At 45.9% G+C, this 13,288-nt stretch overlaps 1 protein-coding gene across 2 annotated transcripts in view; it reads left to right on the forward strand.

Annotated features, from left to right (window-relative positions):
• Nucleotides 1-12,632, forward strand: part of LOC310834771 (uncharacterized protein) — a 34,839-nt gene extending 22,207 nt beyond the window's left edge. For both annotated transcript variants that reach the window (XM_083719043.1, XM_083719044.1), the window contains 10 exons: nucleotides 423-485; nucleotides 2,900-2,977; nucleotides 3,074-3,162; nucleotides 4,920-4,956; nucleotides 5,609-5,757; nucleotides 6,218-6,280; nucleotides 6,395-6,470; nucleotides 8,301-8,385; nucleotides 9,706-9,793; nucleotides 11,346-12,632. In XM_083719043.1, coding sequence (XP_083575169.1) covers nucleotides 423-485; nucleotides 2,900-2,977; nucleotides 3,074-3,162; nucleotides 4,920-4,956; nucleotides 5,609-5,757; nucleotides 6,218-6,280; nucleotides 6,395-6,470; nucleotides 8,301-8,385; nucleotides 9,706-9,793; nucleotides 11,346-11,459 — 842 coding nt within the window. In that variant the 3' untranslated portion in view covers nucleotides 11,460-12,632. The remainder of the gene's footprint in view (nucleotides 1-422; nucleotides 486-2,899; nucleotides 2,978-3,073; nucleotides 3,163-4,919; nucleotides 4,957-5,608; nucleotides 5,758-6,217; nucleotides 6,281-6,394; nucleotides 6,471-8,300; nucleotides 8,386-9,705; nucleotides 9,794-11,345) is intronic.
• The last annotated feature ends 656 nt before the right edge of the window (nucleotides 12,633-13,288 follow it).

Consider the following 13,288-nt stretch of genomic DNA (forward strand, 5'->3'; position numbering starts at 1 on the left):
GACCAGTCCAGAGGTAATATCCATGTGCTTCCCTGGGTATCCTGGCTGGGCACCAATTAACTGTAATTAACCAGTTAACTGTAGCGAGAGATCTAACTAGAGATGGATGGATAATTCTCTGTTTCATCATGAGAGCCAGCTGTGGCACCACAGCCACCAAGGGAGCTTCATGACTGAGCAGGGATCAAATCCAGCACTCCATCCTGGGTACCAGCTGGTCCCTTGGACTAAGACCCTTGCTTGGTTTGGTGCTTGAAGCAGGGGAAGGAGAATATGGAGCCCTTCCATATTTCCCCTTCCATAGGCTGCTGCTTGGAGCCTGATATGATTCAGCGTTCAGGCCAAACTAGCCTCTGGCCTCTCCTTTTGGCCACCTGCTACTTCATCATGCCTCTAATCCACTTGCTTTGTGTCATCTGAAGGTACCTTTGGACGCACCAGTGAATTTGGCTGTCACCCTCTCTCCTATTCTACCGTAAGCCTTGGTAAGAAGGAGGTCTTTGGAGTTGTCTGTCTAGCGGAAGAAAGTGTGTGTGCACCTGCTGAAAACTTGTTCCGTCATGCCTTTGCAGGCAGATGATGATGATGATGATAATAATAATAATAATAATAATAATAATAATAATAATAATAATAATTTATTATTTGTACCCCACCCATCTGGCTGGGTTTCCCCAGCCACTCTAAGCGGCTTCCAACAAAGATTAAAAATACATTAAAATGTCTAACATTAAAAACTTCACTAAACAGGGCTGCCTTCAGATGTCTTCTAAATGTCAGGTAGTTGTTTTTCTCTTTGACATCTGACGGGAAGGCGTTCCACAGGGCGGGCGCCACTACCGAGAAGGCCCTCTGCCTGGTTCCCTGTAGCTTTGCTTCTCACAGTGAGGGAACCGCCAGAAGGCCCTCGGAGCTGGACCTCAGTGTCCAGGCAGAATGATGGAGGTGGAGATGCTCCTTCAGGTATACTGGACCGAGGCCGTTTAGGGCTTTAAAGGTCAACACCAACACTTTGAATCGTGCTCAGAAACGTACTGGGAGCCAATGTAGGTCTTTCAAGATGTGGTCTCGGCGGCTGCTCCCTGTCACCAGTCTAGCTGCCGCATTCTGGATTAGTTGTAGTTTGTGGGTCACCTTCAAAGGTAGCCCCACATAGAGCGCATTGCAAGAGTCCAAGCGGGAGATAACTAGAGCATGCACCACTCTGGCGAGACAGTCTGTGGGCAGGTAGGGTAGTTGGCTGGTTTTCAATTTTAATTTTGTATATCATTTTTTTTTATTTGTAAGACTTCCTGATTTTTTTAAATGAATAGTGGCATGTCTATAAATAGATTAAAGCCTGAAATAGATTAATGAACAAGCCGTCTTCCAGAGAGGAGCTTATGCCTGGTCTTTTTAGGTCAGTGTGAGCTGGCAGCTAAATCAAGGTTTGGTTTAGCGTGTCGCAACCAGGACCTGTTGCAAATGTGGCTTCAGTATACCTGAAGGAGCATCTCCACGCCCATCATTCAGCCCTGACACTGAGGTCCAGTGCCGAGGGCCTTCTGGTGGTTCCCTCCCTGCGAGAAGCGAGGTTACAGGGAACCAGGCAGAGGGCCTTCTCGGTAGTGGCACCTGCCCTGTGGAACACCCTCCCATCAGATGTCAAAGAGAAGAACAACTACCAGACTTTTAGAAGACATCTGAAGGCAGCCCTGTTTAGGGAAGTTTTTAATCTTTGATGTTTTATTCTGTTTTTAGTGTTCTGTTGGGAGCTGCCCAGAGTGGCTGGGAAAGCCAGACTTTTGGCTTAGCTGCTGTGGTGCACTGATCTGAAAAGCAAAACAGCTGCAGTCTCCGAAGCCGTGGTTTGGCTTAGTGTGATGTGTGAATTTGGTGTGTGTGTGTGTGCGTGTGAGAGAGAGAGAGAGAGAGAGAGAGAGAGAGAGAGAGAGAGAGAGAATCTGTGTCTACCATATTCCTGAGAACACAGGCAGCTTTCTATATGAACTGGAAACTTGCTTGTTGTTAATGTACTTTCTTATTTCACTGTATAATATAAAACAGAGAGAACAATTATAGCACCAGACGAAGATGAAGCTCCCACGTCGCCTGCCACGTCAAACCCTCACACATTCTTCCGTCCACCTGAAAGGGGTTGGGATAAGGTGGTGGAACAGACTGCGCCACATCAGATTATATACGTGCAGCCAATTGATTCCGATGCTCCACACGTATAACTCCCTGCAGATAAAAAATTAAAAAAAATCCTTCCAGTAGCACCTTAGAGACCAACTAAGTTTGTTATTGGTATGAGCTTTCGTGTGCATGCGCACTTCTTCAGATACACTGAAACAGAAGTCACCAGATCCTTATATAAAGTGAGAGGGTGGGGAGGGGTATTACTCAGAAGGGTGGTAGGAATGGGTGATTGGCTGATAGGTGTGGTAAACCTGTTAATGACTGCAATTGGTCTTACAGGAAAAAGCAAGGGGTGAGATGGCTGAAAATAGCTTTATCGTGTATAATGTGAGAAGAATCCAATGTCTCTATTCAGACCAGGTCTCTCCATGGCTTTAAGTTTGGTAATAAATTGCAATTCAGCAACTTCTCTTTCCAGTCTATTTCTGAAATTCTCTTTCTATTCAGTCTATTTCTGAAATGCATACAAAAGCTCATACCAATAACAAACTTGGTGTCTAAAATGCTATTGGAAGGAATTTTTTTATTTTGTTTTGACTACAGCAGACCAACATGGCTACCTACCTGTCCCTGCAGATAGAAAGCTAGCACATGGGGCGGGGGGGAGTTCCAGCTAGAACCTTGGCCTGCTGTGATTTTTTTTCTACTTGCAAGGTATTTCTTTTATTTTATAAGGATCCAGAATGCAAGTTCTCTCCCCCCCCCTTTTTTTGGCTAGGCCCCTTGTCTACATCAGTGGCAGACGCGGCTGTTGCTTATGCGATCTTGGCTGGTCCTGACCCTTGCTATCCATATGGTGAGTCTTAACTGCCCATTCGTTCCCATCCGAGTAGCATGACATATCTTTTTTCCACTGCGTGCCTGTTGACGGATCCTTTTTCACCTGTTTCAGGATTAGGCCAGCCCAAACCATCCCTCTCTGGAGTCCTCACACCTGATCTGAAGGACTTGAAGTTGGGGATTGACTGGACTTTCTTTAAGGTGCCTGTATACCTCTTCGTTTCTCTTGCATCCTTCATCTACATGCAGCCGCTAGGAGAGATCATCAGGGGGTTTGGGCTGGGTGTCCATCAATATGCGGATGATACCCAGCTCTACCTCTCTTTTAAATCAGAACCAGTGAAGGTGGTGAAGGTCCTGTATGAGTGTCTGGAGCAGTTGGAGGATGGATGGTGGCTAACAGATTGAGGTTGAATCCTCACAAGACAGAAGTACTGTTTTGGGGGGACAGGGGGCGGGCAGGTGTGGAGGACTCCCTGGTCCTGAATGGGGTAACTGTGCCCCTGAAGGACCAGGTGCGCAGCCTGGGAGTCATTCTGGACTCACAGCTGTCCATGAAGGCGCAGGTCAATTCTGTGTCCAGGGCAGCTGTTTACCAGCTCCATCTGGAACGCAGGCTGAGACCCTACCTGCCTGCCGACTGTCTGACCAGAGTGGTGCATGCTCTGGTTATCTCTCACTTGGACTACTGCAATGCTTTCTATGTGGGGCTACCTTTGAAGGTGACCCGGAAACTACAACTAATCCAGAATGCGGCAGCTAGACTGGTGACTGCAAGTGGCCACCGAGACCACATAACACCGGTCTTGAAAGACCTACATTGGCTCCCTGTACGTTTCTGAGCACAATTCAAAGTGTTGGTGTTGACCTTTAAAGCCCTAAACGGCCCTAGTCCAGTATACCTGAAGGAGCGTCTCCACCCCCATCGTTCTGCCCAGACACTGAGGTCCAGCACCGAGGACCTTCTGGCGGTTCCCTCACTACGAGAAGCCAAGTTACAGAGAGCCAGGCAGAGGGCCTTCTCGGTAGTGGCACCTGCCCTGTGGAACGCCTTCCCACCAGATGTCAAAGAGAACAACAACTACCAGACTTTTAGAAGACATTTGAAGGCAGCCCTGTTTAGGGAAGCTTTTAATGTTTGATGCATTACTGTATTTTAATATTGTGCTGGAAGCCGCCCAGAGTGGCTGGGGAAATCCAGCCAGATGGGTGGGGTATAAATAATAAATTATTATTATATTATTACTATATTGAGAGGGACGCAGGTGGTGCTGTGGGTTAAACCACAGAGCCTAGGACTTGCCGATCAGAAGGTCGGCGGTTCGAATTCCTGTGGCGGGGTGAGCTCCCGTTGTTCGGTCCCTGCTCCTGCCCACCTAGCAGTTTGAAAGCACGTCAAAGTGCAAGTAGATAAATAGGTACCACTGCGGCGGGAAGGTAAACGGAGTTTGCATGCGCTGTTCTGGTTCGCCAGAAGTGGCTTAGTCATGCTGGCCACATGATCCGGAAGCTGTATATCAGCTTCCTCGGCCAATAAAGCGAGATGAGCGCCACAACCCCAGGGTCGGTCACGACTGGACCGAATGGTCAGGGGTCCCTTTACCTTTACTATTATATTGAGATGCAGCCATTCCATCTTCAGAATGATGCTTCCTAGGTGTTAGATGGGGGACTCCAGGCACTTCATGCGGCTCTTAATCTCAGGATCATGAGTCTGGGCCCCACTTGTTGGGCAAAGGATTCCTGCATTGCAGGGGGTTGAATCAGGTGACCCGGGGGTCCCCTTTCAACTCTACAATTCCACGTCCCCTAAGGAGATGTAAGGCCGCCCTATGACTCTGTCACATGACTGGGAACGTGGTGGGTGCCATAGACGAGAGGAGGAGAAAAGTTCTTTAATTGTGGTTCCGCAAAGGTGGATCCTTGGGGATAACTCTTTTTTTTTGCTTGTCTGCCAGGCATGTGATGCTGAAATCCTAGCCACCTGCCAGAAAGGTAAATCATTCATAATGAACTGAAAAAAAAATCTTTAATAGTAGTTTCCCAAAAAACAAACAAACCCAGAGTCCTTTTTGTTGGGAATAACTCAGAAGGAAATTCACAGATGTCGGAAAAGGTTATTTATGTATGCCACTACTGCGACTCATGTTTGTTTGCCCCAAAATGGAAAATGAGCAAAGTCCCAACCAGAGAAGATAGGCAACTTAAATAGATGGAATATGCGCAGCTTGCGTACCTAACATATAGAATAAGAGAACAAGAACATACGTTTAAAGAAGATTGGAAAATGTTTATTGAATATATGCAGGAAAATGGTGTTTTATTTGAAAACGTGGATAAATTCAACAGTGTAAATAAGTTTTGACAGATGTAATAACAGAATACTGAATGGTTTAGTTTATATAAAATTTGCAGGGATTTATGCTGTGCAAAATGAACCATGGAAAGAGAGGAAGGGAAGTCATTGATATTTTAAGGGAATATTCTAAAATGTAAAACAGAAATTTAATTAAAAAAAACCTCAAAAAAGAAAGCAAGGTAAACTACATCCCAGATTTGCTGAAACAAATGGGGACACTTGTTAGGCTATTAAGTCTCTCTTATTTCCCTCCCCCACCCCCTGGCGGCGGCTGCCACTGATGATCAGCTGTGAAGTTCCTTGAAGGTTTAGGTGCCTCCGTGGTTGATGTGTCCCTGCCAGAACTGGAGGAGATCCGAGTGGCTCATGTGATCTGCATCCTTAGTGAGATGAGAGATTTCCTGCAGCCCGACTTCAACAATTCCTTTGACCAAATGGTAAGTGGAGGGATGACTTGGAACTGTAGTCCCAAAACAGCCGGAGACTCAAGTTTGGGAAACCCTGGGATAGATTGTGAAGCCGCATCTTCCTCGCCAGGGCCACCGATTAACCACAGTTTCTCCAAACACAGAAATGGTGCTTTCCCCCCCTTGCTTACCGCACTGAGTGGCACGTGAACTGGCCTAGCAGTTCCCATACTCCTTTCCGTTTTGGCCCTGTGGAGATTGCGACACACCTTGCTCGACGACGAGGAGGAAAACACATCTGCATATGGCTCAACTGCCTGTATCTGTGCCTTTTTGTCTCTGTTCTCTGGCGGAAGGTTGTGTGTGTAGAGGGGTCTTAACTTCAGCATAGCTCTGTGCCGTTACAATACCTACATGTCTGTTCTAGGTGGGCAGGTTGTCCATGACTATTTAGGATTAGGGTTTACCCCCGTGTTTCTTCCTTTTCCAGAATCTGGAGACTCGTCTTAATCTTGCAATCGCTTCTCAGTTCACAGCTCTGGATTATATTAAGGTAAAAGGCAATTAATTGCAAGATTGCACCATTATTATTAATTTTTTGGCTGTATTACAGTAGGGTATGCTTTCCTGTCTTCCCCATGGACTCAATTCCCACTTGTGTTTGCAGGCAAATCGGCAGCGGAGCCGCACCATGGCCCTTCTACAACAGATGTTTGCGAATGTGAACTGTCTTATTACCCCAGGTATCTGATGCCAGCTGAATTTAACACTATTTATATCAACTTGTAGGGGCTTTATTGGCCTGATTTGCTTCCCGTCCTGCAGGTGCTCTGGTCTAAACTAAAATGTTTTCATACTGAGTGTAGTAGTGCCTGGCCAAATGACGTTGGGTGTTTTAAATGCAGCAGGGCATGAGGTCATCATGAGGTTCCTAGAGAGAGGTGGTGCATGTTTTGTGACTGGTTGGTATGACCTCTGTCTGGGTATGTTAAAAAAAGGAAATTATATGTGTTGTCACCTACCAGGCGCTGAATCTCTAAAATGGGCACGTTTCGTAAGCCATCTTCTACATGTGTAATGCCCTCGCCCTATAAGGCATATCAAGGGAGATTTGAACTGTAATTTGTGGCTTGGCTCAGTTTCTTGATGTTTTTACTCCCCTGGGCACCTTTGGGAGGAAGCAGGGGATATAAATTAAATAAGTAAAGAAAAATATGGATTTATGTCATAAAACGTATATACTAAAAAAAAACTGGCCTAATGTGTGGTGTAGTGGTTAAGAGCGGTAGTCACGTAATCTGGTGAACCGGGTTCGTGTCTCCGCTCCTCCACATGCAGCTGCTGGGTGACCTTGGGCTAGTCACACTTCTTTGAAGTCTCTCAGCCCCACTCACCTCACAGAGTGTTTGTTGTGGGGGAGGAAGGGAAAGGAGATTGTTAGCCGCTTTGAGACTCCTGAAGGGGAGTGAAAGGCGGGATATCAAATCCAAACTCTTCTTCTTCTTCTTCTAATGCAGCCAAAAATACACTAAAGATTTTTTGCTGAACTAGGTGAATTAAAGTGGTACTTAGATAGCAGAACATGCACTTTGTATGTGTATCATTTCAGATTCAATCTATAGTGCCTGTTTAAAGGATTTGTGTTTGGCAGGCAGATTTCATCAGCAAAAAAAAAAAAAAAAAAAAAAAGTTTTTTCACCTTTGACCTAACATCCCTTTTTCATTATCTGATATTTTTTTTATTGAAAGTTTTCGACATACAATGCAATAAAAGTCAGACTAATCTAAATAGAGAAGAAAAGCAAAAGAAAAGAGAGAGAAAACAAAGAGAGAAAATAAGAGGGAAAAGAGAGGGAAAAATATAAAAATACAGAACCCTCTGTCAGGGGTAGATTTTAACCCTTATCTCACACAAAAGGGAGAGGACCCTCCCTGCTCTCATTTGGGAGCTTCCATTTCTTCTGCCAGTCTCCCATCCTGGGAGTTCTTTCCTTCCCTGCCTCTCACGCAGGGTCCTTCATCAGTCATCCATCACCTTCCTGTGAGTAAATTGCAGTTTTCAGTAAATTTTGGCTTTCAGAACCAGCTCAGCTAAGTCTTATGTGTGGCATAAAGGTAAAGGGACCCCTGCCTGTTAGGTCCAGTCACGGACGACTCTGGGGTTGCAGTGCTCATCTTGCTTTACTGGCTGAGGGAGCCGGTGTACAGCTTCCGGGTCATGTGGCCAGCATGACTAAGCCGCTTCTGGCGAACCAGAGCAGCACACAGAAACACCTTGTACCTTCCTGCTGGAGCGGTACCTAATTATCTACTTGCACTTTGACGTGCTTTCGAACTGCTAGGTTGGCAGGAGCAGGGACCGAGCAACAGGAGCTCACCTCATTGTGGGGATTCGAACCGCCAACCTTCTGATCCTTTTTTACTGGGAAACAATTATGGGGGTTGACTGCAAACGTTCACAGTGAGGGATAAGAGGGACCGTTAAGAGCCTATATAACTCAGAATAAAAGCATGCAACTTATAAAAAACACCCCAAAAACCCACTCCACACAAACATTTTTCTCTTGTGCAAGGTACTGCATGCTGTGCCCCAAGAATCCAGGACTCTGATCTTCTGACTGGGTGTAGCGATGTTAGGACAACGCTCCGGACCATGAGGTAAAGACATGTGTTTTTCAAAGCAAAACTGTGGCAATGAGGAAGGAGGGCAGGATTCTAGGGGGACCTGGCTCCCTCCAAAGTGAAATTGGCCATTGGATACGTGGAAACCGAGACTTGCTTTGGTTTGCTGTCTTTGCCATCTTAAAGAAGAAATAATGCTCTTGGGATTTTTAACACTCCATGTTGGCTGTGTTTCAGCTGATAGAAACACCCCAGTTGGCTGGACTTAAAGAAGGGAAGAGTAAGGGGTTCTAGATGTGCAGCCCAAGTCATTTTCCAGCTTGACCTTCATTGCTCAACAAGTATATATCTGCTATAGCAGGGCTGGGAGCTGCATGCCAATGGAGGATGGGGCCAAAGGGAAAAGTGGGCATGGATGTGACCCTTGAGCAGTAGGCTGCATTTAAGGCATGCAGATGTTGGAGGGTTCTACAAACATCTTTCCATCCAGGCAAGAAAGTAGCGGAAGAATGTTGCCTCAGGAGAGTGAGGAAAATCCTCAGGGATGATTCACACCCTGGCCAGCCAGGACTTTCTTGATCTCCTGCCCTCAGGCAGAAGATACAGAAGCATGATTAGTCTCACCAACAGGGTCAAGAACAGCTTCTATCCGTGGGCTGTTAGGCTGCTGAATGAAAAGATAACAACAGGGCAACTGACTTTCGGGTTTGGTGGGTGTGCGTCAGTAAACGAGGGGAATTAAGACTAAAAGAGCTGAGTGGGGGGTGCTCGTGTAATCTCACTGTATACAAGTTGTACAAGCGACAATAAAGTATTTCAGTTGTCACAGTTCACATTCCAGTACAGTGGTACCTCAGGTTAAGTACTTAATTTGTTCCAGAGGTCTGTACTTAACCTGAAACTGTTCTTAACCTGAAGCGCCATATAGCTAATGGGGCCTCCTGCTGCTGCTGCTGTGCTGCCAGAGCACAATTTCTGTTCTCATCCTGAAGCAAAGTTCTTAACCTGAAGCACTATTTCTGGGTTAGCGGAGTCTGTAACCTGAAGAGTATGTAACCCGAGATACCACTGTACTCAAGGAGGATGTGAAGCTGGGCTGTTGAGGGATATGGTCTTAGGGCAGACTTTCCCAAACTTGGTTCTCCAGCTGTTTTTGGACTAGAACTCCCATCATCCCTAGCTAGCAGTACCAGCGGTCAGGGGTGATGGGAATTGTAGTCCAAAAACAACTGGAGAACCAGGTTTGGGAAACAATGGTCTAGGAGGGAGAGGGTGTGGCTTAGGGAGTCCTAAGGATCAGAGAAAGATGTCTGCTGGGCCACCTCTGATGTGCCCCTTCTCTCTTGATATTTGTAGGTACATGCAACTGGCCAACTTGACTGGCATCCCAGCACTGGTAATACCAGTTGGATATTCTATTTCAGGGCTTCCGATCAGCATCCAGGTAAATACGACTTTCTCTGGCTAGTAAAATGGGTAAAGGACCCCTGGATGGTTAAGTCCAGTCAAAGGACTATGGGGTTGTGGTGCTCAGGCCGAGGGAGCTAGCATTTGTCCAAACAGCTCTCCGGGTCATGTGGCCAGCATGACTAAACCGCTTCTGGTGTAATGGAACACTGTGACGGGAGCCAGAGCACATGAAAACGCCATTTAGCTCCCCTCTGCAGCGCTACCGATTTATCTACTTGCACTGGTGTGCTTTCGAACTGCTAGGTTGGCAGAAAACCGGGGCAAAGCAACAGGAGCTCACCCCGTCATGCAGATTCGAACCGCTGACCTTACGATCACCAAGCCCAAGAAGCTCAGCTCCACCCCCTCCCTCTCTTGCTGGCACCTCTCATAGCTCATCCCCATACACACAGCAGAAACAACCACATTAATTCACTCCTACCTTGGCACCTGCCTGATGCCTCTCACCCTGGTTCCTCTCAAATGTGGCAATGAGGATGAGAGTTTGCCCCTTCCTGGCCAAGGATCACGTGTGCTGCTCTGAAAGCTGGTTTGTTTTCCTCTGAAAAAATGGGTGCTCTCTGGTCACATTTTATATTACTGCAGGATCCTACTGAAATGTATGTAGGCCTCTTTTTCTTGCTTCTTGGCGAAGAAACCCTTGGCTGGTTGTGTTTCAACAGTGACCAAATACTAGATGTGTTAGCCAGACGTAAAATGCTAACGCCATGTAACAATGGAAATGCAACTACCCCATTCTTTTTCACACACCGTCATATAGATGAAATACATCCGCTGGCAGGTGTGGTAGCTCAAAATAGACACATTTGCCCCCGTGGTTTGTTAGGATACAAGCAGGAGAACCTGCCATATGATGACATTCAAAGGGTGTGATTTTGAAGAACGCAAGAGCAGCCCTGCTGCAGGAAACCCAGAAGTCGTCTATTCCAGCAACCCCTTCTCACAGGGACCAACTCAGAGCCATAACTTGGGGGTGGGGGTGCTAGTTGTGTTTTTTTTGCCCCCAGTGGAAGTCCCCAGAGAGGTGCCATTGAGGCTCCCAGCCTGTGTGCGTGCACAAATGTGCATTGGGGTGTGTATGCCAAACTGGGTCTTTGACCCAGGTGAAATAAAGTCTAGTTTTGCCCCATGCCAACCAGATGCCTAAGTTTCGCCATGTCCCCTCTCGCTATTCCCATCAGCTGGTATTCAAGTCATCCAGCCTCGGATGACCAAGGTAAACACTAGCCCTCACGGCTCGTAGCAAGGGGGGAACTGACTTTGCCAGAAGCTCCCTCTGTGGTATTCGTAATGTCTAGCTGAGCCTCCTTCAAATAGATAAGGGGCAGGCTTTTAAAATGTCAATACCGTAAAACACTGAAGAAGTTGTGCCGGTTCTCTTCCTAACCTGACTTTACTTCATATCCCAGTTCTCTTACAGCTATTAAGTCCCCTTTCCCTAAACTGAGATACCTTCAGGCCCTTTCAGTTGGTCTACCTAGAGCACAAATGACCTTGATAGAGGTACTCTTCTCTTTCTCACACAGATCATGGCGAAGTGGTGGGATGAAGCACTACTGTTCCGGATTGGCCTGAAGCTGGAGCAATTTCATGGCATAACAGCAAAACCAGCCATTTATTACGACATTCTTGGGCAATAGGGCCAGCTGTCTCGAACCAATACAAAGTAAAACTTTTTTTTAAAGCGTTTGGAAGTTTTGGGTGGCTTGAGGCAGGTGAACAGGCACTTTTTCTGTGCATCAAAATCTGCTATTCACGGAATATTAAGTAATAACTTATTGTTTGGGTTTGGGTTGAGGTTTTAGATCTTTAGATCTACACCCATGCTACTTTGGGACTGGCCAGATTTAGGGTACCCGATCCTGAGCCAATGAATGCTCCACGGCTTAAATTACATGCAGCAGAGGCCAGCAGAAATAGGTGCTCTGAACTAATAACCCTCCAAATCAAATAGACTAAAACCCTAATTGAAAATATATCGGGGAGAATGACCGTGGTTACAAAGTTCATTTTGCCTCTTTGTTTTTTAGAGGTAGAAAGGTTAATACAGAGTATTTGAACCACAGATACAGAGGAATGATGGGCCTTGGGCTTTTGCAAAACATACTGCCCATCCCCTCAAAATGAAACAGCATAGACAAGGTCATAGCTCATTACCTTAATATTGATCTGTTGCCATGATTATGGGGGCACGAAAAAGGGCTTGTTGCCATATAGGTGCTCTTACAAATGCAGTCAAAATGGTTAAGGCTAGGCGGTTGCCAAGATCTTTGCGCTGATGGAGACAGGATTGTTTTCTCAGGATTCAGACTAAGAGGGCTGTGGTGGGGCATACACCCATTCACAAAATTTGGCAGGCGTACAAAACCATTATACAGAAGGCAAACTGGTGAGGAACCAAAGAATAAATATCTATATCTATATATCTATATATCAACATAGCTGCCATCTCCACCCAGGATTTGATGAACCAGGCTGGATGAGGGGGATAATCTGTTTGGTGCTGCATGCCATAGTTCAGGCAGCTCCCCACATCTTCTCTCCCCCTACCTACCCAGTAGGAGGCCATGGGAGGAATAGACTGCTCTTGCCAGAGGTCTGAACTGATGAGTTGTGGTCTGCAGGTTGTCCTGTTAGGGCGTGTTGAATTTTGCAACTTTCAGATTCCAAAAATGAGGGGTTCTAAAAAGTTTTAACATGAGCTGGGAATTCAAAAGATATTGTGGTTAAATAAATATAATATAATTTAGTTTTCCTTGGTATGGAAAGATGGTGTAAAATTGCATAAGAAACATTAAAATGATTACAAAGTACTTGCAGTTATTTTATTTCTAATTACCTGTCATTTTCAGAAAGTAAAATTGTTTGGTTTTCTGAAAGCAGTTTATGTGCTGCTTCATCAAATGTAGACTTGTGAATGTGGTCCAATCTCAAAAGGAATAGATTTGAATTTCTAACACCTAGAAACGTATTTTTAAGACCCCTCACTGAAGAAATTTGCAAAAACTGAGTTTCACCCCCCCTTAAAATGGCATGCCCTATTGTTCCTAGGTTATAGTTAATCGCAGTAATCCTGAGATCAGGTCAAATTGAGGCTCTGTACTTAGCCTTGTACGCTTCCTTCTGGCTACTCCTGCAGCCAAGCTGGTGCCAAACGTATTGCTCTGCTTTCCTTTGGACCACATCAGTGAAGATGAGAGGAGTGTCTTATTCTCTGGCCAGCCCAGGATCTCCATACACACTGCCCAGGCAGATCACTTCAGTGGTTTAATTTCACCCCCAGAGGTGCACTCATTGTTTCTTGGGACAGATATGTGCCAGTAATGTTTCACTTGTTCACTGGTTCACACAGACACAAAATGGGAGAGTAGTTGTTTATCTGACTAAATCCGTGACACTCAGTCCAAAATAAAATGTTTTACCAAAGTCCCCCTCAAGCCAACTCCTCCTGTACAGTACTTCCTCCCTT

This window comes from Podarcis gaigeae (genome assembly GCF_964106915.1).
Source record: "Podarcis gaigeae genome assembly, chromosome: 17".
NCBI classification, from domain to species: domain Eukaryota; kingdom Metazoa; phylum Chordata; class Lepidosauria; order Squamata; family Lacertidae; genus Podarcis; species Podarcis gaigeae.